The following is a 26,288-nucleotide window of genomic DNA, read 5'->3' as shown; positions in this document are numbered from 1 at the left end:
CTCTCTCTTTCTCCCTCTCTCTCTTTCTCTCTCTCACACTCTCTCTCTCTCTTTCTGTCTCACTATCTTTCACTCTCTCTCTCTCTCTCTCTCTCTCTCTCTCTCTCTCTCTCTCTCTCTTTCTCCCTCTCTCTCTTTCTCTCTCACACACTCTCTCTCTCTCTTTCTGTCTCACTATCTTTCACTCTCTCTCTCGGTAAATTTTAAATTTGCTTTTCTTCTCCTCTGTTTATAATCCTTTTTTATTCAAATTTCTTTTACTTCCCGTAAAGCCTCCGCGGTTTTAGTCTCAGGAAATGTGTCTACCCGTTCTGTCTTCCCACAAAAAAAAAAAAAAGATTGTAGGCTTAGGTGGGGGTGCATGTGACGACGTAGGTCGTAATACTCCTAAACTAATGAATTATTCGGCTAGTATAGCACATTTTTTGCATCTTGATTCTTTTCTCATGTTTTATTCTGCCAAAGTGAAAGAAAATAGAAAGAAAAGAAGAAAAAAAAAACATTTTGATCAATGATATATGGCTAAAAATATAACTCAATATATCCTAAAACACTGCATTTTAACTGTATTAGAGGGGTCATTAGGAGGCTGCATCTTAAGACGTGCGACTTTGTAGAACAAAGTGAGTTTTCGATTATTTTTAATTATTAGTAATGATTTTTATTACCTGGTAATTAATTTTTATTATTATTGGTAATTATTTTATTTTATTTAATGGTACGCTTTTATTTATAATTGCTACATAATCTCATGGAAACAGTTTACTTGCCGTCAAATTTATATGAAACGAAATGTAGACAGACTGCCTTAGCCTAAAATATATATCAGGAACCAAATAATAGGGACATCAACTAGGAAAAGTTCCAATCTCGTCATCTACAAAGATGGTTACGGTCTAAAGCCAACATTATTTTCAAGTCTCTAAATTCTGTCAGACGTTTAACCGAAATTCTTTAATTATTGTTTCAATTATTGGTATTGGAAGTATAGTCTTCAAAGTAAAGTCGCACAACCAGATATAATGTGAATTGTATTTATAATTATGTCGGAATATTGTAAATCGCTCAAAGAGTTTTTATTTAGTTGTTTTATTTCCGAAAAGCTTGTATTTATGTAGATATATTCTATGCATAATTTTTCAGATATTGGTACCTGGACGTCTATGGTAGAGTTGAACTTGGGTACTAATCAGCTAACCAAAGTACCCGATGACATTTCTCTTCTCCAATCACTGGAGGTGCTTGTATTATCAAACAACAGTCTCAAGGTAATGTTTTTAAATCATTTTAATGCAGACATTGCCGTGATCATAACACTCGTAAAAAGAAAATGAGTGGAATCCTAGTGCCTGGAAAGCTCTTAGTTCATGAATATTCTGATTCTAAAAAGCTCTTCGATGTGCTGTCTTCGATGTTCGATGTCTCGACGGGTGCGATAGGCCAGGTGGTATGGACAGATTTTAAGTCCTGGGATCTTCCTAAAATCGAAAAGTATAATAGTTATCACTGTATAATTAATATTGTTTAAATGATGTTTAAATATCGTCAAAGGTACGTATTTTATGCTTTCAAATCGATTACTAATGCCCAAAGAGTAAGGATAATTTATAAGAGCGAAAACTGGACCTTGGCAAAAAACTATCAACACCATCTATCGTTGGTTTCTCGGAATTTTTGAAGCTTGGTAATCATTTTTTCCGCCAGGAACTGAGATTTTACGCTTATTACTATACTACTTCTACCAAATACACCAATTAAATTATTTTTTCTTGATATTATGTTACCAAATATGTCTCAATTCTGCTGAATGTGGACATTCACCGGTGGATGTCCGAAATTCCTTTTTCTCCGTTAGGATTCAATTAGCTTTGCGAGTCACCTTGTTCTGTCTTATACAAGCTATGATGGTAAAAGTTTGACTTAAATTAGGTTCGATTATGTTGGGTTAGGTTAGATTAGATGAAGTTTGGTTAGAAATATCAGAAATGGGTTAAATCCAAACCTAGTCTAATCTAACCTGTCATCATCAAACCTTGCATTAAATTGAAAAAGTTGACTGGCAAGGCTGAATAAATCTATGGAGAAAAAAATTGTGTCGAATATTCACTGGTGAATGTGGACATTCACAAATATCGAACATTCACGGTAACAATTACACGCAAAAAAAAAGCTTAGAAACACTCAATCCTAGATGACATCGAAGGTTTGTTGTCGACACTAGCGTCTTCAAGGGTATACGTGTGACGTTATAGGGATTTTTCCTTTCTTGATTCCCTAAGACGTTGTTGTAATTTGGGATGTATTAATTGTCATTAATAGAATGAAATGAATGTGATAAGAGTCTATGAGTTTGCTGTCTGTGAGAGTTAAACAAATGAACATTTGAAAATAACCAGAATCTTCTGCTTGTAAATCAATGCACCCACTTTAACATAGAATACATGTTTAGGGACAAAATAAACTGAATTAAAATATGAAAAAAGGGAAATTTTTAACAGTAAAGAAATGCAAAAAAAAACAAAAAAAACACACACACACACCATCGCAGCAAAGCACTCTATATTCGATAAGTAGACTAAAACTCAATGTACATTAACTACGAACAGAACACTATAGGACTCTGTCCTTGTCTATATTTCTTTCCCTTCAAAATGTTCTTTGCTTTCAATTACTTTTCATCTTATTGATTTGTTTGTCATACTTAAGACCTATCCCTCCCCTCTATTTGTTTAGTGGTCCTAGTGTGAAGTTTTTTTTTTATCATTTAGTTGCAGTTATATCGTATAGGCAGTACTTTACTTAACAAACCATAAAATATTACGTTTTAATGTTGCATAACCTTCTTTTCCTTTTAAATATCAAACTAACCACACATTTACTAAGCCAAGTTAGTTTTTACCAATTTTATCACTGTTTTATTTTTTATTTTTTCAAGTCTCACAGATAAACAGTCTCCAAAATAGACTAAAATTAAAGTCCTATGAGTCTTTGGATCAAGGAATCAATCTTTAGTTGGTTAGTATTAACTTTTCTCAAACTGGTATTAGCAGTTGAGTCTTGGTGCAAGATTGATTTTCCAAAGTACCAACAATAACATTCAATCAGTACTACGATTCAATTCCTCATTCAACACATCCAAAAATAATAGGTGCTCCAATGCCATTTTTTTTAGTGTCCCCTTCCCAAAACCTAAAAGTCCAAATCCCTTGGCTATATACATTTTTTTTTTTTGCAATTTCTGCTGCTCTTTATTTTTATTTTATTTTATCAACAATGAGTTCATAATGCCGAATAATACCAATTTGAAAAAAATCACAGACTTGTGTATGTAATAGACTAGGGCTATGTCCGGGAATTGGAAAGGGATGAAGGGGGAAAGGGATGAGCTAAATTGGGAGTGACTTAAAAACTAGCAAATTTCCTGAATGTTAAAAAAGTAAAAATTTATTCCTGGCCACTAGTTAATTATGTTTCTGACGCAAAATTTAAACTCCAAATAGGATACAGAAAAATAGTTGCTAGTAAGAGTAGCTATGACCAAACAGCGTTAGCAAAGCTGTACTTTTATGTAGTTTCTTTTGTACTTTATGCATTTTATTTTTTTCAAAAATATGTCCATGCGCTCTGTGCAGTATTTTTTCGGTATTTGGAATTTTTACTGTGCTTGTCACTGTAGAATGAGAACAGAAAAAATGTCCTAAATTTTAGTGCTCAAAATGTAACGGTAGACTTTTTTTCTTGCTTAACGACATACTCTCTGAATCTGTTGTTGGAAGTTTGAGCCATTTCATGGTCTAAATCCCATGTTTTCAGTTAGTTTTTTGTTTTCCTTTCTTTTTTCATCACATTTCTTTGCTCTACTTTTTGTAATGATTTCTAGATAAATTATGAAATATTTTCTATTCTACCTGTTTCCATTCTGGTTCTCCTCCCTGGTCTTTCCGTTCCCCTCTGATTTGATAACATTTATTTTATTGTCTTATTGACTAATGATTTCTCTTGAATTGCTCATTTTTCCTCTTCTGCAGAGAATACCAGCCAGCATAGGAAACCTGCGAAAACTACGTGTCTTGGATCTGGAAGAGAATAAATTAGACACCTTACCAAACGAAATTGGATATCTACGGGAACTTCAGAAACTTGTTATGCAGTCAAATCAGTTGACTAGCTTACCTAGAGCCGTTGGGTGAGTTTTTCTCTATTAATGAATCTATTTTTTTAAGCTTTCCAAACTTCTTGTGAAAAATCTTATATAGAACATATTACAGCTCATTAAAATTTGGATCCATAGTTTAAAAACTATTTCAGAAGTATTATGCCCACCAATCCTCTTTCAAGCCTGTTTAAGCATATTTTAAAGTCGTTTTTCAATACCCCTTCAGAAGCCAAGTCAACCAAGTCCATTCAGCAAACAATGAAGAATAGTTCAAAATCCAGTTAGTTGCTGGTTTCTACTCGAGCCCGCTTCTCTGTTCGGCTGTTTCAAATGCTCTGAAGTGGATTTTGTTATGAGCTTTTTCAGGTTGTCAAAATTTATTTTTTATTGATAGACTATCCTTGCATTCCCAAGTCAAAATTTTTGGTCTGGTAAACATCGCACCCCCCTCCACCTATATCTACTATTGCCTTATTCCACTGGATTTTTAATTATTTCTGGATGAATTGTCGTTATAGGGAGGTTTCCACAAAATTAGATTGAATCTTTTCGTTGCAATTTTGGTTTTCAAATGGATACTTGTGTTGGCTTTTGCCAATGTTTTGACTTTTTATCTTATTTTACAATCTTAACCGAGTCTGCCTCAATGTTTTAGTTGTTTTCCATGCTCTCTATACGTCCATCAATGCACATGTTTATCAAATACTATTCATGATTTATTGCATTCGTTAGTTTCGGGTAAAACAAAAACTCACATTTGATTTATTAAACTGTTATTTTTACCAGCTTTTATTCTACTCGGTGCAAGGTAGCCTAGAAAAGTTTTCATTTTTGCTTTTTTAATTTTTTTATTTGAAACTAGGTCAAAGGTTTAAGGTGTCGATTTTGAATGATCCCTACTGGACCTACATGATTGTTAATGTAAAAGTATACGAAGTATTTGTACGATTTACACATCAAAAAATTTCATGATTGCTTCTAATTCAGCTTAGATGTTCTGTCATAAATTCTGACCTTAAACCGGATATGCCATTGGATATAAATTAAACTGATTGCCATCTTTTTACACCTTGTCATTGGTAGCCAAAGAAATGGCCCGAAAGCAAGACCCTGTCAACAAAGAGGGGCTATATAAAGATATCATTGTTAATGGTAATCATGTTACCATAGCTTTCTGCAAGTATTGTTGTTGTTCATTGGTCAAAAATACTTGTCGCCAAAAGCATTACCTTGTGCTCTGTGAAAAGGCACCAATTGACATCCGTGAATATTATGATATACAGAAATCATCCACCCATAAGAAATTCACTGCTGAAACAAAAAAGCGCATGAAGAAGAAGTCATGTGAAAGAGGCAGTGGTGTAGAATCTGAAGATGCACTGATTCCAACAGTTCTGATAAAGGTGGCTCTAATCAAGTTCCAGTACTTTCAAACGCTTTGCATGGAACATCATCGTTTCCCAGTACTTCTGGGTCTTCTGTTCCGACTCCCCGTGTTCGTTCAAGTCCCCAACCCCTCTTCTTTATGGAACCAAAGTGGCGCAGCAACCAAAATTTACGTGTATCCTAAAAGTGACCATAGAACAACAAGAAGCATGCGACAAAGCTTGGGCTCGTGAATTTTATTTATGCAATATACCATTCGCTGTGGTCAAAAATGAATATTATATAGAGGCGAAAACAGCTACAAATCCAGCTATGAAGGAAATTTCGGATCACAAAGTGCGAATCAAATACCTGAATGAATGCTTTGCTGAAAGCACGCTTGACATTAAACTGGAAATTCAGAACTGCAAAACAGCCAAAACTCTTTGTTCCAATGGATGGACAAATATTAGACGGCAACCCATTGTTAACTATGTCCTTGTCACTGACAAAGCTCTCTTCCTTAAATCAGTAGAAACTGGCGACAAGCAGCACACAGCACAGTTTGTAGCTGATGAACTGGAACGAGTTGCTGAAGTTTGGTGCCCTGCTATGACTGGAGACAGGAATGCAATGATAAGGATTGACGCCATTTGCCTTGATAATCCTAGTGTAACCTCTTGTAAATCACACTTGTAACCTCGTTGCAAGCAGACTCGTTGAAAAGCAGACTGCATTTCTTGGCAAAACTATCAGCCCAGAAATACCTATCAAAACTCCCTTTGAACTCTTTTTGAACTCTTTATTCTCTTTTTGAACTCTTTTATCTTGGGGATCTATCTACCGATCTATGCCCTTCATGAAAGAGTCGTTGGAACATTTACGGTTTATGTTAATCGATAGAAGATGTGATATAAATGAAGGTATTCAGAATATCAGAAAAGTGCTTTTCCATGATGTGAAACTGGATCAATTAACAGCGTGTCTGAAATTATTGAAGCCAATTTCACTTGGCAGCCACTTTTCTGAAGGAGAGGAAGCTCTTGCTTCGTGTGTCTTTCCGTACTTCAATTTGCTACAGCGGTATTTCCAGGAGTCTGTACCGTTTTTGCCAGTCTCAAAGGCAAATCCACAAGTACCTAGAATATAGGAGCATATTTGCACATGATCCCGCCCTTGCTGCTGCTACTTTACTTGATCCGCTTTTTGATGCAAACTCACTGACACAGAATGAGTTTACGGATGCTGCAAGTTGAATCAATAAGCTTGCTAAATTTTCCTACAATTTTCGGAAGGATGATGATTTATTTAACAAAAGATCTGAAGCTGACTTTGTCGGGGTCTTGAATACAGAACTCTGTAGCTACATCTCAGAAAGTGGCTCATTTTCCAAGTCATTGTACTTTGAAACTGCAAAAGCTGGCGAATCGGCAGCTTGTTGATGGGCTTTTTTTCCTTTTTTTTCGCGAAGTTGGCGCTTATGGATGTGGTTGTAAGAATCTCAACAATTGTGTTAACATAGCCCCCTGCGACACAATCTGGTTAGGTTGCAAACTAGTGCAGACCCACCCTAGAAACCACATCAAGCATGAAACAGCGAAGAAAATTCTAATGGTCTGTCAGTCACTCAATAGCAAAAAATGAGCATCGCCGTGCAGCTTCAGAAATGCCTGGAAATTGATGCGAAAGGTCGGAAGGGATGTTCACGCACCCATCATGTCTTTCTATCAATAGTTCACTGCCACATGATAGTGGAGATGGTCTGGCGGAAGTTGTTTTGCGAGACCTAGCGTTTGAAGATGCACCAGAGGAGGAGGAGGAGGAGAAGCAGCCCTAGCTTTTTTCTTATAAAGAATTATCTGAAGCCTAAAGAGCAAATTTTTATTATTTCTCCTCCATGTAAACGAAATAGAAAATAAACAAATAAAATGATGCAAGAATTTTTTTTTTTTTTTAAGTCCCGTCCATCCTCGCGGGACGTTTTGGGGTCACTTCTTTTGACAGGGCATGAACTAGGGCTCGGTACGTTGTTCTATCGTGTGCAGTTCGAGTCAACTCTACGATGTGCTTTCGGTCAAAGTTTTCAATCCACCTCTTGCGAGGTCTTCCTAGTGGTCGAGATCCGTCTATGGTTCCTTCGAGGGAGATTTTCGGTAGATGGTCGTGGTCCATTCTCTTAACATGCCCAAGCCATCGCAGTTGTTGTCGTTTGATTTTATTTAGGATTGTGTCGGGGGACTTCAGCCGTCTTTGCACCTCCTCATTTGTCACATGTTCAGTGTAGGTGATTCTTGCGATGTGACGGAGACATCTCATCTCGAATGCAAGAAGGTTGCGCTCATTTTCGATCTTCAGGGTCCAGGTCTCACACCCATATATAGCAATTGGCACAATCAGGCTGTTGAAAAGTTGAACTTTCAGCTGGTTCGACAGGTTTCGGCATTTCCTGATATTTGTGAGCATTTTAAAACTGGAGCTAGCAAGAGCTAGGCGGCGTTTGATGTCGGAGGTATGACAATTGTCCGCTGTGAGGAGACTGCCCAGGTAGACGAATTGGTCAACTGTTTCAACTGGCTTGCCGTCAATCATTATGAAAGGAGTAGCTGCTTGTTTTTGGCGTGACGTGACCATAACTTTCGTTTTTTTGGCGTTAATTTGCATGCCAAAAGGTTATTTGGCTTCGTTGAGACAGTCTGCTTGTCTTTGGAGATCAGCGGCCGTTGTAGAGAGCTGGTCGATGTCGTCAGCATAGGCGAGCTTGTTGACTAGGACTCCACCTATTTTGGCTCCATGTTCGTCTGGTATCAGTGACAGTATGGCGTGAAGAAACAGGTTGAACAGGTGGGGCGACAGAATACATCCTTGTAAAACTCCCGAGGATGTTGAGAATTCATCAGAGAGTCCATCAGTGGTGAGTATCTGGCTTCTGGATTGGCTGTATATATTCTCAATAATCGTGACGATTTGGTCGGGAATACCGTAATGTCTTAGGATGTGCCACAGACCTTTCCTCCAGATTGAATCGAAGGATTGCCGAAAGTCAATAAAGAGATGATATAGGTCTCGGTTGAACTCGACAAAGCGTTCCATGAGCTGACGAACGGTGAAGATTTGGTCAATGGTCGATCGTCCAGGTCGGAAGCCAGCTTGGTATTCACCCAGAACGGAGGCTGTAATTGCTTGGATTCTACGTAGGAGAATTTTGGTCAGTATTCTGGTTTGATGACTGGTCAAGCTGATCGGGCGGTAGTTCTCACACTCTCCTCTTGAGCCTTTTTTGTGGATTGGGACCACTGCTGCCTTACACCATAGCTGTGGGACGTGGCCCGTTGACCATGTGGCTGACACAACTTTGTGGTACAATTCGACGATGTCCTCTGAGTCAATGTTAATTAGTTCAGCAGTGATACCGTCCGGTCCTGGGGCCTTCCCTCGTTTCAGGGATCTTATCGCTGGCTCAGTTTCTGACTTTAAGAGTGGTGATGGAGGTTCTCGATCATTAATGGGGAAGGAGTTTAGGATGCTGGGATCGGCAATGATCTGCGGATTTAATTTATCTTCAAAATATTCCTTCTATCGTTCGAGTTTCATTTTTACGTCGTTGATGGGATTATTTTGTTTGTCTAGGATTGCTGTGGAGATGGGATCTTTCCTGCTAGACAGTTCACGAACTGTTTTGAAGAGTTTTTGACTGTTTCCGTTCCTAAACTGAGTTTCGCATTCCTTGCATTTCTCGGTAATATGGTTACGCAAGGCCTTTCGGACTTCCCGTTCGATTCTCCTTTTTAGATATTTATAGGTGTCTCGGCTGCATGGGTCAGCTTTGTTGTTGCAGAGACGCTTTTGGTTACATAGTTGGATTATTTCTTCAGTAATCCACGGCTTTTCGTCTTTCGTTTTCCTCCCGAGGACATCATTTGCTGTCTCCAAAACTGCAGAAGTTGCATGCTCAGCCAGTTGATCAATCTCTTCGACGGTAGTGAGGGAAGTGAAGTTCTCTAGGATAGCTCGGAATTTTGACGATAGGCTGGTCGTATAGGCGCCTTTTTTTTATGGGGTCGCGAAGCAGCTCTGTCCGGAATCTAGGGATTCTTGTCGTCTTAGGGAGTCGTTTCAGTCTTAGCTTGAGTTTGGACATCAGGAGTGAGTGATCCAAATCAAAGTCTGCATCAGGAAAGGATACAGTATCCATTATTGAGGACTTCCAGCGTTTAGATATCAGCACATAGTCTATCATGTTTTCAGTTACTCCGTCGGGGGATCTCCAGGTGACCTTACGACGGTGTCTGTGTTTAAAGGCGGTGTTAGTTATATACAGGTCGTTTTCTCTACAGAAACTAATTAGCCTTTCACCTCTTCGGTTCAGTCGGCCATGGCCGTGCGGTCCCATTACATCTCTCTGATCAATCTGATTGTTGCCCGTGATAGCGTTGAAGTCGCCCATGACGATGAGCATATCTTTCTTTGGTGTTTGGTCCGTGACACTTTGAAGTTGAAAGTAGAACTCTTCATATCCTTCATCGCTACGAGCAGAGTCAGGAGTATATACCTGGATGATGGTAAAGTTTGACACGGATCCCTTTATTCTAATGGTTGCTATCCTTTCTGATACGGGCGTGAAGGAGATCAGCGCCTTTTTGTAGTTGGTGAGAGGATGAATCCAACACTCTGTCTGTGAGTGCCATCGGTGCGTCCCGAGAGTAGGAGGGAGGTTCCAGAGATAGTTTCTTCACCGGTTTGGGGGAGGTGTGTCTCAGATAGCCCGACTAAGTCCCACTTTTATCGGTTTAGTTCTCTCAGTAGTAGATCCATTTTTCCTGGTTTGGCTAAAGTCCGGGTGTTGAGTGTTCCTATGTTGAGTACAGTTTTAGTGGAGATGAGTCGCAGGGTATCCTCATCCCGTCCGGGGGTCGTCATAGGCCTATTATGATCGTCGGCTTCCCCGTACGCGGTAGCATGTTCGTCGGCTTCCCCGTACGCGGTAGTATGTTCAATATTACTTCCATTCGCCATCATCATCATCATCTTAAAATCGCTAGGTTCGTCGGTTTCCCCGGACGCGGTAGTAATTCTGCTTTGATTCATAGAGCCCATAATTCATTTCTTAAAAGGAAAGGTTTCAAGGTATGCAAGAATAATCTTTTTTTTATCAATCTGTCAGAGAAGAGAGAATATTTTTTCTTTTAAATTCATGAGTATTTGAAACTTGCCACTTAAGCGGTAACTTACCAAAGTTACCGGTAACTTATTCGGTAAGAGTAAGTTTCGAAACTTACCGGTAAATCTTGCACACAACTTGACAGTTTTTGTCTTTATATTTAAACAAGATCTTGTAATGTGTGTGTGGGTTTTGTTTTTTGTTTCTTTCATGTTTTATTTCTGTTTTTTAGACATCTTTGCAATTTGACATATTTGAGTGCTGGAGAAAATAATTTGACATTTTTGCCTGACGAAATTGGTCATTTGGAGAAATTGGAATCGCTTTATCTGAATGACAATCCAAATTTGCACAGTTTACCATTTGAGTTGGCGCTTTGTAGCAGCTTGCAAATTATGAGCATTGAGAATTGTCCGCTATCTCAAATACCTGCGGAAATTGTCAATGGAGGACCATCCTTGGTTATTCAGGTAACAGTTTTTCTCTTTATTTTTCCAAATCCTTCGGCATGACTTTTCCGCCAGAGCGTGATGTATTGTGCAAACAAAATGGCCCAACTCCTCTTCCAGGAATGCTGGGAAACGAGTGGACTATAGCAACTCAAAGGGTATTTATGTTGGATCTAGGTGTTTACCCACCACCTTCCCCCCCCCCCCCCCGTGGAAAAAAGGTTTTCCAAATTTGAAAATTTTATTGATTTGATTTTTTTTAGTTTCGTTGAAAAGTGCTAAGAAACGGAAAACTAGAGGAATTTAAATGAAGAAGAAAAAAATGTAGGTGAACAATCATCAAAATTAAGCTAAAACATTGTATCAACAAGTTTAAGAAGATAGTCGGCTTTAGGAACCAACAAGTTCTTATTGTTTAAGTTTTAACGGACATGTTGTCAAATTCTACGAGTTTGTTTTTCTTATATTCCAAGTGTAAAACTACCACAAATTACCATTAATAAATAAATGAAACCCAAAACGAACAGAAATTACAATAGATAATCTAGTCAAACTCAAAACGTGCAAAAATTAAAAGGAGTATGGCTGACAACACCCATGTCTTCTCAAGATCAGAACATAAATTACACTTTACTAAAAAAAAAACAATAGCCGCGTCTTGTCAGTTTAATATACATGTTTTGATATTTATTCTTATAGTCTTAATGCTTCTTTGTTTATGAAAGTAAAAAAAATGAAAACATTTAAAAATATTTTGTTTTTAGCAAAGTACAAATTATGTTCTGATCTTGAGAAGGTGTGGGGATTGTCATCCCTACTTGTGCTAATTTTTGCTCGTTTTGAGTTTGGATCGGTTCGAATTTGAATTTTTGACTTAATGAGGCTCTTTACTTTTCTTTGACAAACTTATTTTGCGGAAAAAGTTTTTTTAATTAATTTATGTTCCTTTTTTATTGACATGGTCTTTTTCATAGAAACAAATATTCTATATCTTTGAGTTGTTTTTTCAATTAGAATCCATGGTTTTACTTTGAAGATTTTTTGACTTTATTTCTGCTCTTTTTTGGTTTAATGAGGCTCTTTACTTTTCTTTAAAAAAAAAACTTATTCCGTATGTTTCCCATTAATAAATACTATCTAAAGTAATGAAATATAAAAAAACAAGTTTTTCAACTGAAAGTAAGGAGCAACATCAAACCTTAAAACGAACAGAAATTATTATGTATATGAAAGGAGTTCCCTCCTCCTCAAGACCTCGCTCTTTGCGATAAAATTTTTTTCTAGAATTTTAAAACAGATTAGTATTCTAATTAAATGGCCATTGTGTTTCAGGAACCGTTCTTGAAGAATTAGGACAAAAAGTCAAAACTTTGTTCAAAAAGAACAAGGTCTTGTGGAAGGAGCAATTTCTTTCATATACGTAATGATTTCTGTTCATTCAAGTTTTGATGTTGCTCCTTACTTTCATTTGAAAAAACTTGTTTATTTTTAATTTGATTTCTGATCGTTCTTAAATAATACCGAGAAATCCGGCTCTGTCTCTTTCCATGAAAAATTCCGGTACATGTGTATTTTTTCCCATTCACTCAAGTTTACACTGTTTAAAGCTCGAGAACAAACCGGTTTCTTCGCTAGTTTTTTGGTTACTTTAGAAACAAATTTGGGCTATATATTTGCACATTCGGAGGGGGTAGTGCACATTAGGAGGTCAGCATGAAAATTGTGTTAGGTACAATTATTCTGCATATTATGAAGGAAGAATTATTTTTTGACTTCAAACTGTCCAAATACTTTACCCCCCCCTGTCTCTGTCTTGTCTTGTCTCACGCTAAGCTGAAAGAAACTAACGAAGAAACCGGTTTGTTCTCGAGTTTTACTCAGCGTAAACTTGGGTGAGTGGTATATAATACACAAGTACCAAAATCCCTTCTCCCTATGGGTAATAAAAACGAAACTCAAATAAAATTTTGAAATTTGGAAAACCTTGTTTTCCACGGGGGGGGGGGGGGGTAAACGGCGGCCAGTTCTTTTGTTTATAGAGATGAAAAATGTTAAATGAGTTTATTTCGCTTTTTTGTATTGTTTTATACCACTTGTTTGTAAGATTGGTGTCCCACATTACGGATGTAGGATGACAGGTTGCCAAAGATTGTGCTGTCATGTGGGGCCAAACATAATTAGGTTGTCCCCGAATTGGATGGTAGTAGGTTAGGAGAGAGGATTTCCATTTTAACTGCACGGGAGGGCTAAAAAGTGAAGCTTTGAGCAGATTTGTGACTGCTTGTGCAGGTCCGTTAGCCTCAGATGACTTGGTGATGTTAAGAGTTGCTAGTAATAGTAGCGGTAATAAGAGTAGTTAGAACTATCGTACCCGAGTGGTTAGCGTGCTGCACTTGCAATCCTATGTCCTTAGGCATGTGGTTTGAGTCCTGACCTTGCTGATTACCCAGTTTAGGATACGGATCAAGGGTGTAACCTTAAGCTCAACCACAGCTGAGCTGTTCTAAATGGGTACCTTGAAAAATCGGGAAAGTTAAACAGGAAGGGTGTGCGAAAGCATAGGATGACTTCCCCCCTGTCATTCCACTTTCTAGTGGAAGCACCATGAAACGGAGATGGGCACCGCCAGTTTGAACGGACTATAAAGTATAGCGCTATATCCTTTGCCCTTTTCTTCCTTCCTTCCTTCTTTCCTTCCCTCCTTCCTTCTTTCCAAATAGTAATAGTTGTAAAAGTAAAGAACTATAAGAGACAGTGTCTTGTCTGTACCACTGCAAATAAAAATCTAGATTTATTTCTTGCAGTTTTAGGCTATATACCATTTATAGCCCGTCCGTAATAAACATATTTCCTTCAGAAAAAAAAAAGTTTTCTGAACAGTTCAGTCGTTTCATAATGCAACATACAGTGCATTTCATAGTGTTGGAGAGAACTTAGTACAAAAATTCCTTTGTTTCACTACGCAATTGCAGTTTTGAAGAAACAAGTATAATCGGTCACAACAAGAGTACATGCCACAGTCCAATTATTTTCATTTATCTTTGCTTTGATTCATATCGTGTGTTTTTGTATTGCTTACTAAGAGAGATTTTTTGCCAAAATCGTTGAATAAAAGTTTGTAATAAAATACTTTTTCATTGGAATTTTAAAATTCTACATAATTCTGTGACGAAATATTTGTGAGATGTAAGATTTTCTACTCTTAACAAGAACAGATAATTTTGTTAACTTGACAAAATTATAGCGCTATTGTAATCAAAAGCAATGTGACTCGTCTAATGTTTCTATCTCTATTCCAAATTGGTACTTGTGTATTATACGCCATTCACTCAAGTTTACGCTATCTAAAACTCGAGAACAAGCCGGTTTCTTCGTTAGTTTCTTTCAGCTTAGCGTTGAACAAGACAAAGACAAGTGACAGAATAGATGGGAAATATATAATTTGGGCTATATATTTGCACATTGGGGGGGGGGGGGTAAAATCATTCTTACTTTATAATATGCAGAATAATTGTACTTTTTTACATTTTGCATGCAAACCCACTATATTTTATCCCCACCCATAAATAATGTGCAAATACATAGCCCAAATTTGTTTCTAAAATAATTATATTTTCATCATATTTTGTGATATTTCATTAGGATTAAGCGTCAAAGGAGCAGGTTCTAATTAAATGAAACACTTGAGTGATTGGTGTAAAATACACAAGTACCTCGAAATAGTCCAGTAGTTATTGCTTTGACGCTATATTTGAATTTTGAAAACTGTTTATGTTTATATATAGACAAATCAAAGGTGGAAAATCAAATCAACAACACTGTCGGTTTTGTGGTTACAGTGAGTGATGGGTAGGAAACTTAATCTCAGGGTCGTGGTTTCGAGCCCCACTCTTGATTTGTTTTTTTATTGTCCATAAACACAATACATAAAACAAAATATTTCAGAGCTATTGCCAACGTATAAGGCGTCGAATTGACGTTTCAGTTTTGGAGTTGTTTTTTTCTGGAGTAAATAATAAGCTTTTAGTCCAACCTTAGCCCAATGAGGATCGATCCCTGGGTCCTGTGCTGTCAAGCAGACCATCAATCAGATGACACTACTGCAGGGTCGAAGTAACACATTTTAAGAATATACATTTTTTTTTCTGGTTTAAAAGTTGCATTTGTTGAATAAAAATCAATATTAGACTATTTTACGCGTCTGGAAAGAAGTTCGATTTACGGGGTTATTTCTTGTTGTCATTTTTTGGGGGGAGGAATACAATTTTTCCAACATGCCCTCATGCTAGTGTATAGATTTTTAGTATTCATTCTAATTTTCTCTCTTGTTTTCAGTATTTGAAGATGCAGGGGCCCTACCGTTCCATGTGAAGCTTTATCAGAGATCTTGCTAACCAAAACTCAGTTGAAAGTGATTCTGTTTTGTTCAAAAACTGTACATTCAAAGAGATGGAAAGTGAGCTCTCTTCATTGCTCTCAACTTGATTTTTTTATTTTATTGTTTTTTTTTTTTAAGAGCAGCAAGTTTTAGTGAGTGTTAAATGTTTGAACGTTGGTATTATATACAAAAGAGGAAACAAGAGGAGAACATTGATTAATTTTACTTTTTGTTTTGATTTTAATATTCTTCAACAGTACCAACTGTTTTTTTCTTTTTTTTTTGTGAGTATCTGCATTGTTACATTTGGGATTATTTTGGGGAGAGTGGGGATATACTTAAGTTATCTTTAAAATAAACGCTTGAAGGAAAGACGTAATTGTATCTTAAAGCAGAGTAGTAGAATAAGACAATCGTATCAACAAAACTAATTCAAGTCATTTGAAAATAGGGACTATATTTACATAGGAAATTTAAAGGTTTCCTTTTTTATGTTTTCATTTGTTCCATTATGACTGTTCCGTTTTATCTGACTTATTTTGATTATGTGCGTGCCACTTCTTGTTTGCTAAGAATATCTGTTTCTTTTTCCTTTTAATACTCGTCTTGATTTTTTTTAATTTTCTTCGATACTCCTGGTATGTTCTCTCACCTTTTGATATTATTTTTTTGTGCAGTGAGATGAAAGCTGTTAAAATTCTGTTGTGAGCATTGCTAAATAACAAACAACAAGAACCAGGTGTGAATTTGAAAGTGGTCCTTCTGTTAATTTTTTTTCAGGGGAAGGGGCATTCTTCAGTTCGGGTCATCTTAGTTTTTGTCATCTTAGTTTTACACTATTTTTTGTTCAGATTTCAAAAAATATTAATGTAAAGCAGATTCCAAAATCTAAGTATTACAATTTAGCAAAATAAATATATAGAAACCAAATTTGGACCTCGATGGACATTATGACTCCGAGGGATGTAATTGGCATAGAATGTTACTGCTAGTTTTTCTTGCTTGAATGTTACTTGCTAATATATATATATATATATATATATATATATATATATATATATATATATATATATATATATATATATATATATATATATATATATATATATATATGTGTGTGTGTGTGTGTTATAATGATCAACAGATTGTATGGTAGTTGTTTTAAACTGTCATTTTTAAACATAAAAGTCGTAATTGGCTTTTCTTTCCTTTTTTTTGAATCAAACTTTCCATAGAATTGTACTGCCTATTAGTCTAGCCAATGAAAGAAAGTCATATGTGCAGTATATACGTGTACGCGGGAGGGGTGTAATGAAAGATACCCGGTCGCCACTTAGTTTAAAGAAGTAGTTGACAACCTCAGCTAAATTCCAGTTTTAGATTCAAAATGATAAAAGGTAAATGATTGAGCATTGGAGTAATTAAAATGTAATTAAGGCTTAGACTTAATTTGGTCTCTTCTCGTTAAGCAAGCCATTTAGATAGGTAGCCTTGTTTATGGCCTTCCTCGTGGGTCACTGAATCCCTTACGCTCAATAGCCAAAAATTTTTAGTTTTAGTATTTCTTAGATAGAGTGGTTTTTTGGGCATGTTTTTTTCAATCCAGGATGACCACCCAGCTCTGTTGAAACTAGCATACGAATACAATCTTGTAAAATCGTAGGGGGGGAATACACCCTCTTCCTCTATGATGAAAATCTCAAGGTTTTTGTAATTCCGCCAATTTTTTCTTTTATATATATATATATATATATATATATATATATATATATATATATATATATATATATATATATATATATATATCTATATTTATAGCCGTTTTTTGTCCCCAAAGTAAATTCCCGTGTACATGCATAGATCCTTCCTATATCATCAAAATTCTGTATTTATTCACTGAACTCCCATTCTTTGTTTTTATGATTTGAGTCCTTAGGCGTGAATGCAATAACGCAAAATTAGGTTTTAATTTTGTAAATCTGGTGGATAGGATTTTTATGACTTTTGGAGTATAATAGGAGTCGAATTAAAGTTTGAGAAAACATTTTTTACCCGAGAGTATGCTAGTAAAAATTTCAAAATATCCATAATTCTCCAGCCCTGTTTTTAAAGCTAATAAAATAAATTTTTCATGGTTGGTTAAAGTTTTAGGAATGAAGATATATTTTTGGTAAATTCAAACAAATTGGTAGAACGGTTCTCCCTGGCTTTAAGAACGTCATAGTCTTCGCCTTGATAGGATGTGTGCTACTCAAGGCCGTATCCAGGAGGGTGAGGGTGGCGTTAGGGGGTTTAAACCCCTTCCCCCCGAAATGTGTCCGACTCGTAAGACGTTAAAAATGAATGCAAAAAATTGACATCCTTAAAAAATTACCCCCCTCCCTCGAAAAAAATTCTTTTGTGAAGCATACACTCTCCAGCGAAAAAGAAACTGGGTACGGTCCTGGTTCTACTAGAGTTGAGTTTTTAATAGCGGCAGCGTAGGTACAAGTTCACAAGATATTTTTGTCGTTTATTTCTGTCCCTTTTATCTTTTATCCTGTATTGCCATGCTGAATGATATTTAGTTGTTTTTATTCTACTGACATTACTATTTTGTTGATTGAGCCAAATTGGCAAGTATTAGTTTTTTGAAACGTAAATAGAGTAAATCCGGAAGTACTCAATTGCTTTTAAATGTAAAAATGTTGTGTCAGGATTTTAGTTTTTTTTGTTCTTTTTTTATCCTGTTTGCAGGATATAAATAAAAGCTTATTAGCAACCGTGTCTTATAATTAAATGGCTTAGGAAATACTTATCGAAGATACGGCCATGTCATTTAGACATTGAAATGCCTGTTTCAAAACTTTTCTGCCAATAAGGATTGTGATTTTATTAGTAACTAGCTTACCCGCCGCGTGTTGCTTCGATTTCACGTCTCTAATTTCAATCAGTGCAAACAGTATGAAGAATGGCTTTGGTAGAGTTTATTATACCTAAAACCACCGAAAGAGTGTATTTAATAACTTCCTACCATCAGATGAACGGCGTAGTAGTGCATATAGAACACATACATTCGATTTTATATATATATATATATATATATATATATATATATATATATATATATATATATATATATATCATGAAAAGAGAAATCACCAATGCAACAGCACAAACACATAAAAAAAAAAGAGACAGAAGGAGAAAAGGAAGACTGTTTTCCTAAATTAGTGACTAATATAGACCAGCACTTGAATGAGGCATTAACCCTACTCATCCATACAATCACATAGGTCAAACAGCATAGCCATACACAATCAACCATAAAGAATAATCCATGGACAGGCAGTCATGTCGCCAATAAGTATAAGTCGTCATTTACCAAACAATGGAAACAATAAAGACAAATAATTCAGAGGCAACAACCCAACACAAGGGTTCATCAGGAGAATACACTTGCCTATAGGGGTTCGCCACATTAAATTCTCCACCCAGCCAAGTGTTGTGGCTACCATAGAATATCCATGGCATCCCCGTGTCAGGTATCACCCCCAAAATACATGCCTATGAAAAAAAAACAGCAAATGTAAAACAACCGAGTAACACCAAAACAAGCTTATCCTGTTAATATATCCCTCTTTTTAGCAACAATAGATAAACTAAATATGATAAATTTTACCAAATCACAAATATTAACACATTACAAAAAAAATTGAATGAACTATATATATATATAACATATATACATCGATTTTGTCCGAAACATCAAATACTAACAAATTTTGCCTCTTTAGGTTCATTATAGGTGGAACGATTTAACCTAGTTCTTCTTTCTACGCCTATATTAAATATGAGCCAAAATTTGTTATTAAGCCTTTTGAGAGTTATTAATGATAGTTAATTAGGTTGATGAATGATAGTTTATCCGAGTAGACTTCCCAAGACCGTTCTGTAATGTTATAGCTGAGTTTTCTTTTTAATGTATTAAAGAAGGTACGATATCTCACCTGTTATAAATTTTGCCTCTACAAACTATATGTCATCTTTATTGGGAACGCCTTTTAATTTGCAAGCTTACATTTTGCATCCCAAATGGGTTGTATATTATGAATTTGGAATTGTTTTACCGAAGCTTTTGAGCATTAGTCAAATGTTTTTGAAGGTTACCATGGCTTATGAGGTTTGAAACTAATACCTGTGTAATCTTAAATGGTGAATTTTCTAGGGGGCTGTTGGGGTTCAGCAATCATAGCTGCCTGCTTAGTCGCTTTGGCTCCCATCAATGGCAAATTTTTGTAACAAGTTTCCATAGATTTATTTTTTTTTGTTCTATAACTTGCAGATTTTCTTTCTTTCGGAATTTTTATTATTGTGTTGTGGAGCTGCTTTCGCTGTTTTCTTTTTTTCTCTTTCATCACCAGGCTGTACAGCCAAAGTGATAAGAAATTCAAACTTGATGTTTTTCCAGGATATAATGGGGAAACAGATTTTGACGATTTGACGATTTTTCTTTTTTTCTCTTTCATCACCAGGCTGTACAGCCAAAGTGATAAGAAACTCAAACTTGATGTTTTTCCAGGATATAATGGGGAAACAGATTTTGACGATTACTTCATACAATATAGAGTTTTTTTTTGTAAGTTCTTTAATTACCCGTTGACCTTCAAATACTGGCTTACAACGCATCCGCAAATGTGATACGGGAACATACGCATTTATTACCCGTGAGGTACAGTTGCGGAGTAACACTCCACAGGGCTTAGTACCGGAGGTGTAGTTCTGAACTATGAATCAAATACTGATGAGAAACAAGCACGAAAAGAATAAACACCAAGGAAATCTTGCGCCCATAGTTTAAGGTTATACTCATGCACTAGGGGGTAGGGGGACTCAATAGTAGCAGCAGTGATTATTATGTGTGGAAAGAATTTTTAATGGCAAATCGTACGATATATTTATCTTTCTGCAAGGGAATTCATTAAACATTTGACGGAATTAACAAAATAAGGTGCGGGAAAAGGCAGTCTAAAATTACTAGGTTGCAAGGAGAAGAGTAGATACTACTGTATTTTGAACAAGAATAAATATAAAAGTCTTCTGGCCATTTCAACACATCACCGATCGATGGAGAACAGCTGGTGTGCTATTTTGGGCCAACTATCAACTACATTTGTTTTTTTTGCAGGAAATTCATTTTAATCACCCCACCCAACAACCGGTGATTTTCTCTTTCAGAAAAAAAATCGATAATCCGTATACCAAACAACTGATTTTGCAACAAGACAAAACCAAAAATATTCTTCAAGACAATTTCTTAGGCAAATTATACTCCCGTATGATGACAAAATTTAGAATCACTGCTTGATTTTCTGATAAATTTAAAAAAGAAGAATGGACCACAGGGTATAGTGGTAATCATACACAAAGGTCTGAACTGTAAACAGAATTTTTTCTGAACGCTTTGTAGCCCAAAGTTAAGATTTTTTACGTTTTTCATCAGTTTATTCATTCTATTTGGCTAAGTTGACAATTCCTAACGTCCAATCAGTTTTGTTAATTTTAAAATTTCACCTTGCATTCATACTCTCTGGAACTAAAAGGAATAAAAAATAATAAGGCTCCCTTTGCTGACAGTGTGGTAAATGAGTTTTGTTAAATATGGTGGTTCTGAGGTTAGAAATAAGTTACTGAAGTTTATGAATAAGACTTTTGAAAAAGGGGAAGTACCTAGCGATTTTAGGAAAAATTTATTTAAACCACTGTATAAGGAAGGTGATAAGACTGAGTGTGGTAATTATGGTAGCAAATTGGTAGGTAGCAAATCTCTTAGCAATAGAAAATCCCAGTTGTGGGCATCAGGCCATGGCTAATTGTAGGAAAAGCAAAGACAGATAGTCCAAGTGAGTGAGAGGCAAATATGGCATAAGCCCTTTTTGGATTTTATAAAAATGATGTCATTTCACTTGTTGATAGATAAGACCGATATGGATTTTTGGACTCCGATACCGATACATCGGCTGCGTACCGATATAATTTGCCGATAAATTCCCCTCCAGAAAAAAAAAACTTACCTGAAGTCTAATCCCCCCCCTTCTCTGCCCATATCCATAATCACATGTTTCTCCCTGGTCAGACACACCAAAGAACAGCCTCAATAACTATGGATTCTAAAAATTAGGCCATTTACAAGAATTGTTTGATTTTTATTTAAATTCATTAGTCAAAACCCAGATTAAACTAGACCTACGTTGGCCGGGCAACGTGAAGTGTTGCGGCAACCTTTGTCCGGCTTTGCCGGCTAAAGTTTTGTGAGAGCAACACTTTGGTTTTGTTTCTTCACTATCGATCGGTCATCACATGATCAAAGGCTATTCCTCAGCGTTGAAAAAACAACAAAATAGTATCGAAAGAAGGGACTAAATTGACTTTGCAGCCAGTTGAAAATTATCCTTTTCAATCGTAGATATCGTGACAGATGAAAAATCAGGATAATATCTTTATATTCCTGTTGGTATTATAAAGCTATCCCGAACTTTTCAGGATCAAAATACCATAGATGACATTCTATAAATTATTACGAAACTATCTCATTGTTTTACATTCTCGTTTGTGTTTGTTTCTTCACTATCGGTTAAATGATAAAGTTGTCAGCCTGTCGAAATTTTTAAAACGGTATGTTCTAACAAGAACACAATTAGTTATCACATGACCAAAGGCTATTCCTCAGCTTTAAAAAAACAACAACTTCAAAATAATATCGAAAGAAGGGACTAAATTGACTTTGCAGCCAGTTGAACTTTATCCTTTTCAATCGTAGACATCGTGACGGATGAAAACTTGGAACAATATCTTATATAATCTAGTTGGTATTATAAAGCTATACGTAACTTTTCAGGATTAAAATACCATAGGTGACACTAATTATTACGAAGCTACCTCCTTGTTTTACGTTATCGTTTGTACTCGTTGCGTAAACACTTAATTCTGTCGGACTTAAAGAGATCGAGTACAATGTGCACCAATTTGAACAAATTTCTAACCCAAAGTGAACAGATTCTTACTTACAAGTCCCCCTCCCGTGATAGACATCAAGTTCACAGGAAACAAATAAATGGGTACACCAACTAGCAAAAGTTGTAAATCCCTCATCGCTGAAGATGATTGTAGCCCAACAAAGATTATTACTTACAAGTCCTCTACATGTCTTACCACTGGAACCAAATTGGTTTAACCATCAAAAATACTGGAAACAAATAATAGGTACACCAACTAGCGAAAGTGGCAAACCCCTCATTGCCGAAGATGATTATGAGCTAACAGCCGTTTTTCACCCAAAATGAACCGATTCCTACTTATAGGTCCCTCTACCGTGATAGGCATCAAGTTCACCGGAAACAAATAAATGGATACACCAACTAGCATAGTTGCAAACCCCTCATCACTGAAGTTGACTGTCCCCTACATGTCTTACCACTGGAACCAAATTGGTTTTACCATCAAATACACTAGAAACAAATACTAGATACATCAACTGGCAAAAGTTGCTAACCTCTCATTGCCTAAGGTGATTATTACCTAACAGCCAACTGTCGCTTAGAAGTCCTCTATATGTCTCACAATTTGTATCGGCTTAGATTTTGTTTCAGTGAGAACCTTACTACTGAAGTTGTCAACCCCTTGAAATTTTTACACTGGTGTACCTCATAAAGAAATTTTTGTACCGAAAAATGGATGTCATATACTTTGATCAGCTCATCAAGAGCTATCGATTGCCGTCGAAAAAAAATTCTATCTGTCATTCAAAAATTGATTTTTTTTTGCCCTAGGCCAACTTTCTAACGTCACCACTTAGAAAGGAGCAAAGGATAAGCTCCAATTTCATTAGCAATGAGAGAACTTTTAAAGTTTATTAGGCACATCTGATACCATTTCTCTACCGCAATCCCAAGTCCGAAAAACCAAATGATAAAATCAGCTGAAATCACGAACAGAAATGGATAGAAACAATAGATGGCAGCAGCTTCGGACGGGAAAATGCCACATTTTTGAATCTGTAAGTTATTCTATTTATCACTCAACGAACATATATTGGCTGTGGGGCCGGGTAACTGCCGCATATATTTAACACTTATAGATTTTAGTCCATCTTCAATTTGAAAGTGGGGCCTGGCTGCTAGAACGGAGCTTTCCACTCGAAAGCAGAAACATGCTTTGATGAAACGAAAGCTTGGCTGCACAACCTCAGATACTCGTTTCTGACATAGGCTATATAACTCTACTTCACTTCGCACACCGTAGGCTCTCGCTCGCGGACAAGCAAAAACCATCCTTTTTGGCCAAGAGTTCTGCAAGAGTTCTGCGGAGCTTTTCAAAATGTAATGTCATAATCATCAATCCGGCCTGAGGTCCACACTTTCCGTAAAAACCACAAAGGCTAGACCCTTACCAGTTTCCAGGAATAAGCTGAGATCGGCGGCATAGAAAAAAAAAAAAAGGGACAAAACCAAAGTGAAGCTCTCGCAACACAAATAGTAGGACTTGGAATTTAATCATTCTCATATTAATGTGAAAACGTTACATTCATCAGATATGATATGTATTGATTATATTCATTAGATATATATTCCGATATATCTTTTTCCGACAATGACACTGACCCTCATATCAGCCCGATAATATCGGTCGGACCCTGCTTAGTAAAATTATATTTTTTTGACTGAGAGAAGTGATAAGAAAAGAACAGTGCGGTTTTAGAAAGGGTAGAGGATGTGTCGACCACATTTTCAATCTTGGGTTAATAATTGAGAAGTCTGATTGAGAAGTCTTAATAAGTCTGAGTTATCAAACACCTTTGGTCCTCAGTTCTATAAGCTTTTGATTCTGTTGATAGAAGAGCTTTAGCGAAGGTCTTATCCTTGCATGGTATACCAGACAAATAGATTAAAGCGATTAGTGCTATGTACAAGAATAACACTGCTGTAGTCAAGGTAGAAACTGAAGTTAGCAGCTGGTTTCGTATTAAAAAAAGGAGTTAAGTAGGGTTGTGTTCTTTCCCTCCATATATAGTTCATTTTGAGGGACATTGTCTTAAGGAGCACAGGAAAGATAACGGGAGACCATGGAATATCATGGGGAGGAAAAAATCTCTTGGAATTACATTATGTTGATGATTTAAGCATCTTAGATGAAAGTGGGAGCAAAATTAACTTCTAGAGGTTTTTGCAAGTTCAGGGTGCTAGAATAGGTTTGAAAATTAACGTCAAGAAGACTAAGTCACTAAGGCTATGAATAAGTGAAGATGAAAAGGTGACGTTGGGTAACGAAAACATCGATCATTAGGACAGCTTCACTGATCTTGGTAGTATTATTATTCAAGATGATGGGAGCAGTGAATATATTAAAAGTAGAATAACAAAGACTCAGGGTGTTTTTTCAAAGTTAAAAAAAAGTTTAGAATATTTTGAGATACGGTGGTCAAATATGGCTCTAAAGCATGGGCGGTCCGAAAAGCGGATGAAGATTTACTGGATATTTTCCAGATAAATTGCTTACAGATTGTTCTAGGGACCTGGCTGACTGACCATATTTCAAAGAGTAGGCTGTACGAAAAGTATGGTTCAATACCGCTTTTTAGGGCTGTAATGAGAGAAAGGATAAGATGGCGAGGGCACATTCTGCGGATGAAGGATAAAAATTGCCGAAGATTATCCTTTTCGGCCAACTATCTAAGGCTAAACAGAAAGCAGGTAATCTGTGGTTGGGGGGTGTCATAAAGAAAGATTTAAAAGAAATGAGAAATTCTTGGGAAGGTATAAAGAGGGAGGATTTGAACAGATTGGGATGGATGAGGAGCGAGCGTATCAGCTATGGCCTCGGGTGGTTTGGTGCTGCGGTGAATTGTCAGTAGTATTAGTAGCAGTAATGCCCATGAAAAAAACCAATAAAAGGCACATCGACTAGTAAAAGTTGCAAATCCATCATCACCAAAGACAACCATGGTCTAATAGCCGATTGTTAGCCTGAAAAATTAAACCTACCTATTGTTTTCGATTAATCTGATGATCTGGAAACACATGTTTATTACCCTCATAGGCATATCAGATACCAGCAATTGGAGGGTAAGCAAGCCATTAAATGACCATGTTCTAACAGCCAATTACTACCTTCAAGTGTTTAAATTAACGCACATTTTAGTCAATTTTTTCCATGTGGACCTATACCTCACAAGTAAAAATATTCTCTCTAAACTTTCACTCATGTTTTTTTTAAGCTTGTTCTCTCCCCCCCAACTTAATTTTATGCGTTTATGTTAAATTTATATATTTCTTCCCGACTAAAGGCAATTTAAAATGTGGATTTAAAAAAGAAAAAACTTGACAAGGTTTTGATAAGGATTATGATATTTTGAAACGATACCAATCTGAAGTCACTAATGCCTGTATTGTTAAGATTAAAGAAAAAACTTACCCAGACTCCCAGATTAGAGCTCATATGCCCAGTATTTTAGTTTGAATCTTGGGAAAATGAAAAAAGCTTGGTTAGAAGCAGAAAATGTTCGAACTATCTTAACTAATAACATAAAAATAGAAAACTACAAAGAGACACTTAATTTTCAAATACATATCTATTGAGCATTTCCTTTTGCAGTAAATTTTTTTTTTAATGCTCCTTGATTATATCTAACATAGCTTGTTTATTCAATCTAAAATATATAGACGAAATTTCATAGGAATCAAGTTTTGGCAGCATTTCATCATGACACTAAAAAAAAGAGCCAAGAGCTCATATGGCACTTGTGAC

At 36.3% G+C, this 26,288-nt stretch overlaps 1 protein-coding gene and 1 long non-coding RNA gene across 5 annotated transcripts in view; one reads left to right on the top strand and one right to left on the bottom strand.

Annotated features, from left to right (window-relative positions):
• Positions 1 to 18,267, top strand: part of LOC136034831 (leucine-rich repeat protein soc-2 homolog) — a 62,385-nt gene extending 44,118 nt beyond the window's left edge. For all 3 annotated transcript variants that reach the window (XM_065716280.1, XM_065716278.1, XM_065716279.1), the window contains 4 exons: positions 1,144 to 1,268; positions 4,029 to 4,186; positions 10,912 to 11,149; positions 15,464 to 18,267. In XM_065716280.1, coding sequence (XP_065572352.1) covers positions 1,144 to 1,268; positions 4,029 to 4,186; positions 10,912 to 11,149; positions 15,464 to 15,499 — 557 coding nt within the window. In that variant the 3' untranslated portion in view covers positions 15,500 to 18,267. The remainder of the gene's footprint in view (positions 1 to 1,143; positions 1,269 to 4,028; positions 4,187 to 10,911; positions 11,150 to 15,463) is intronic.
• LOC136034833 (uncharacterized) lies at positions 1,261 to 26,001 on the bottom strand. Of its 2 annotated transcripts, XR_010619252.1 has the most exons (4): positions 25,956 to 26,001; positions 18,397 to 18,481; positions 3,909 to 4,076; positions 1,261 to 1,478 (listed from the first exon to the last, which is right to left on the bottom strand). It is a non-coding gene; the product is annotated as an uncharacterized LOC136034833 (long non-coding RNA). The 2 variants fall into 2 exon arrangements; XR_010619253.1 differs by lacking the exon at positions 18,397 to 18,481 and having other exon boundaries at positions 1,262 to 1,478; positions 25,956 to 25,999.
• Between the last annotated feature and the right edge of the window lie 287 nt (positions 26,002 to 26,288).

Source organism: Artemia franciscana, chromosome 13, assembly GCF_032884065.1.
Source record: "Artemia franciscana chromosome 13, ASM3288406v1, whole genome shotgun sequence".
Classification (NCBI taxonomy): Eukaryota; Metazoa; Arthropoda; class Branchiopoda; order Anostraca; family Artemiidae; genus Artemia; species Artemia franciscana.
This window is presented reverse-complemented; position numbering and strand designations above follow the sequence as displayed.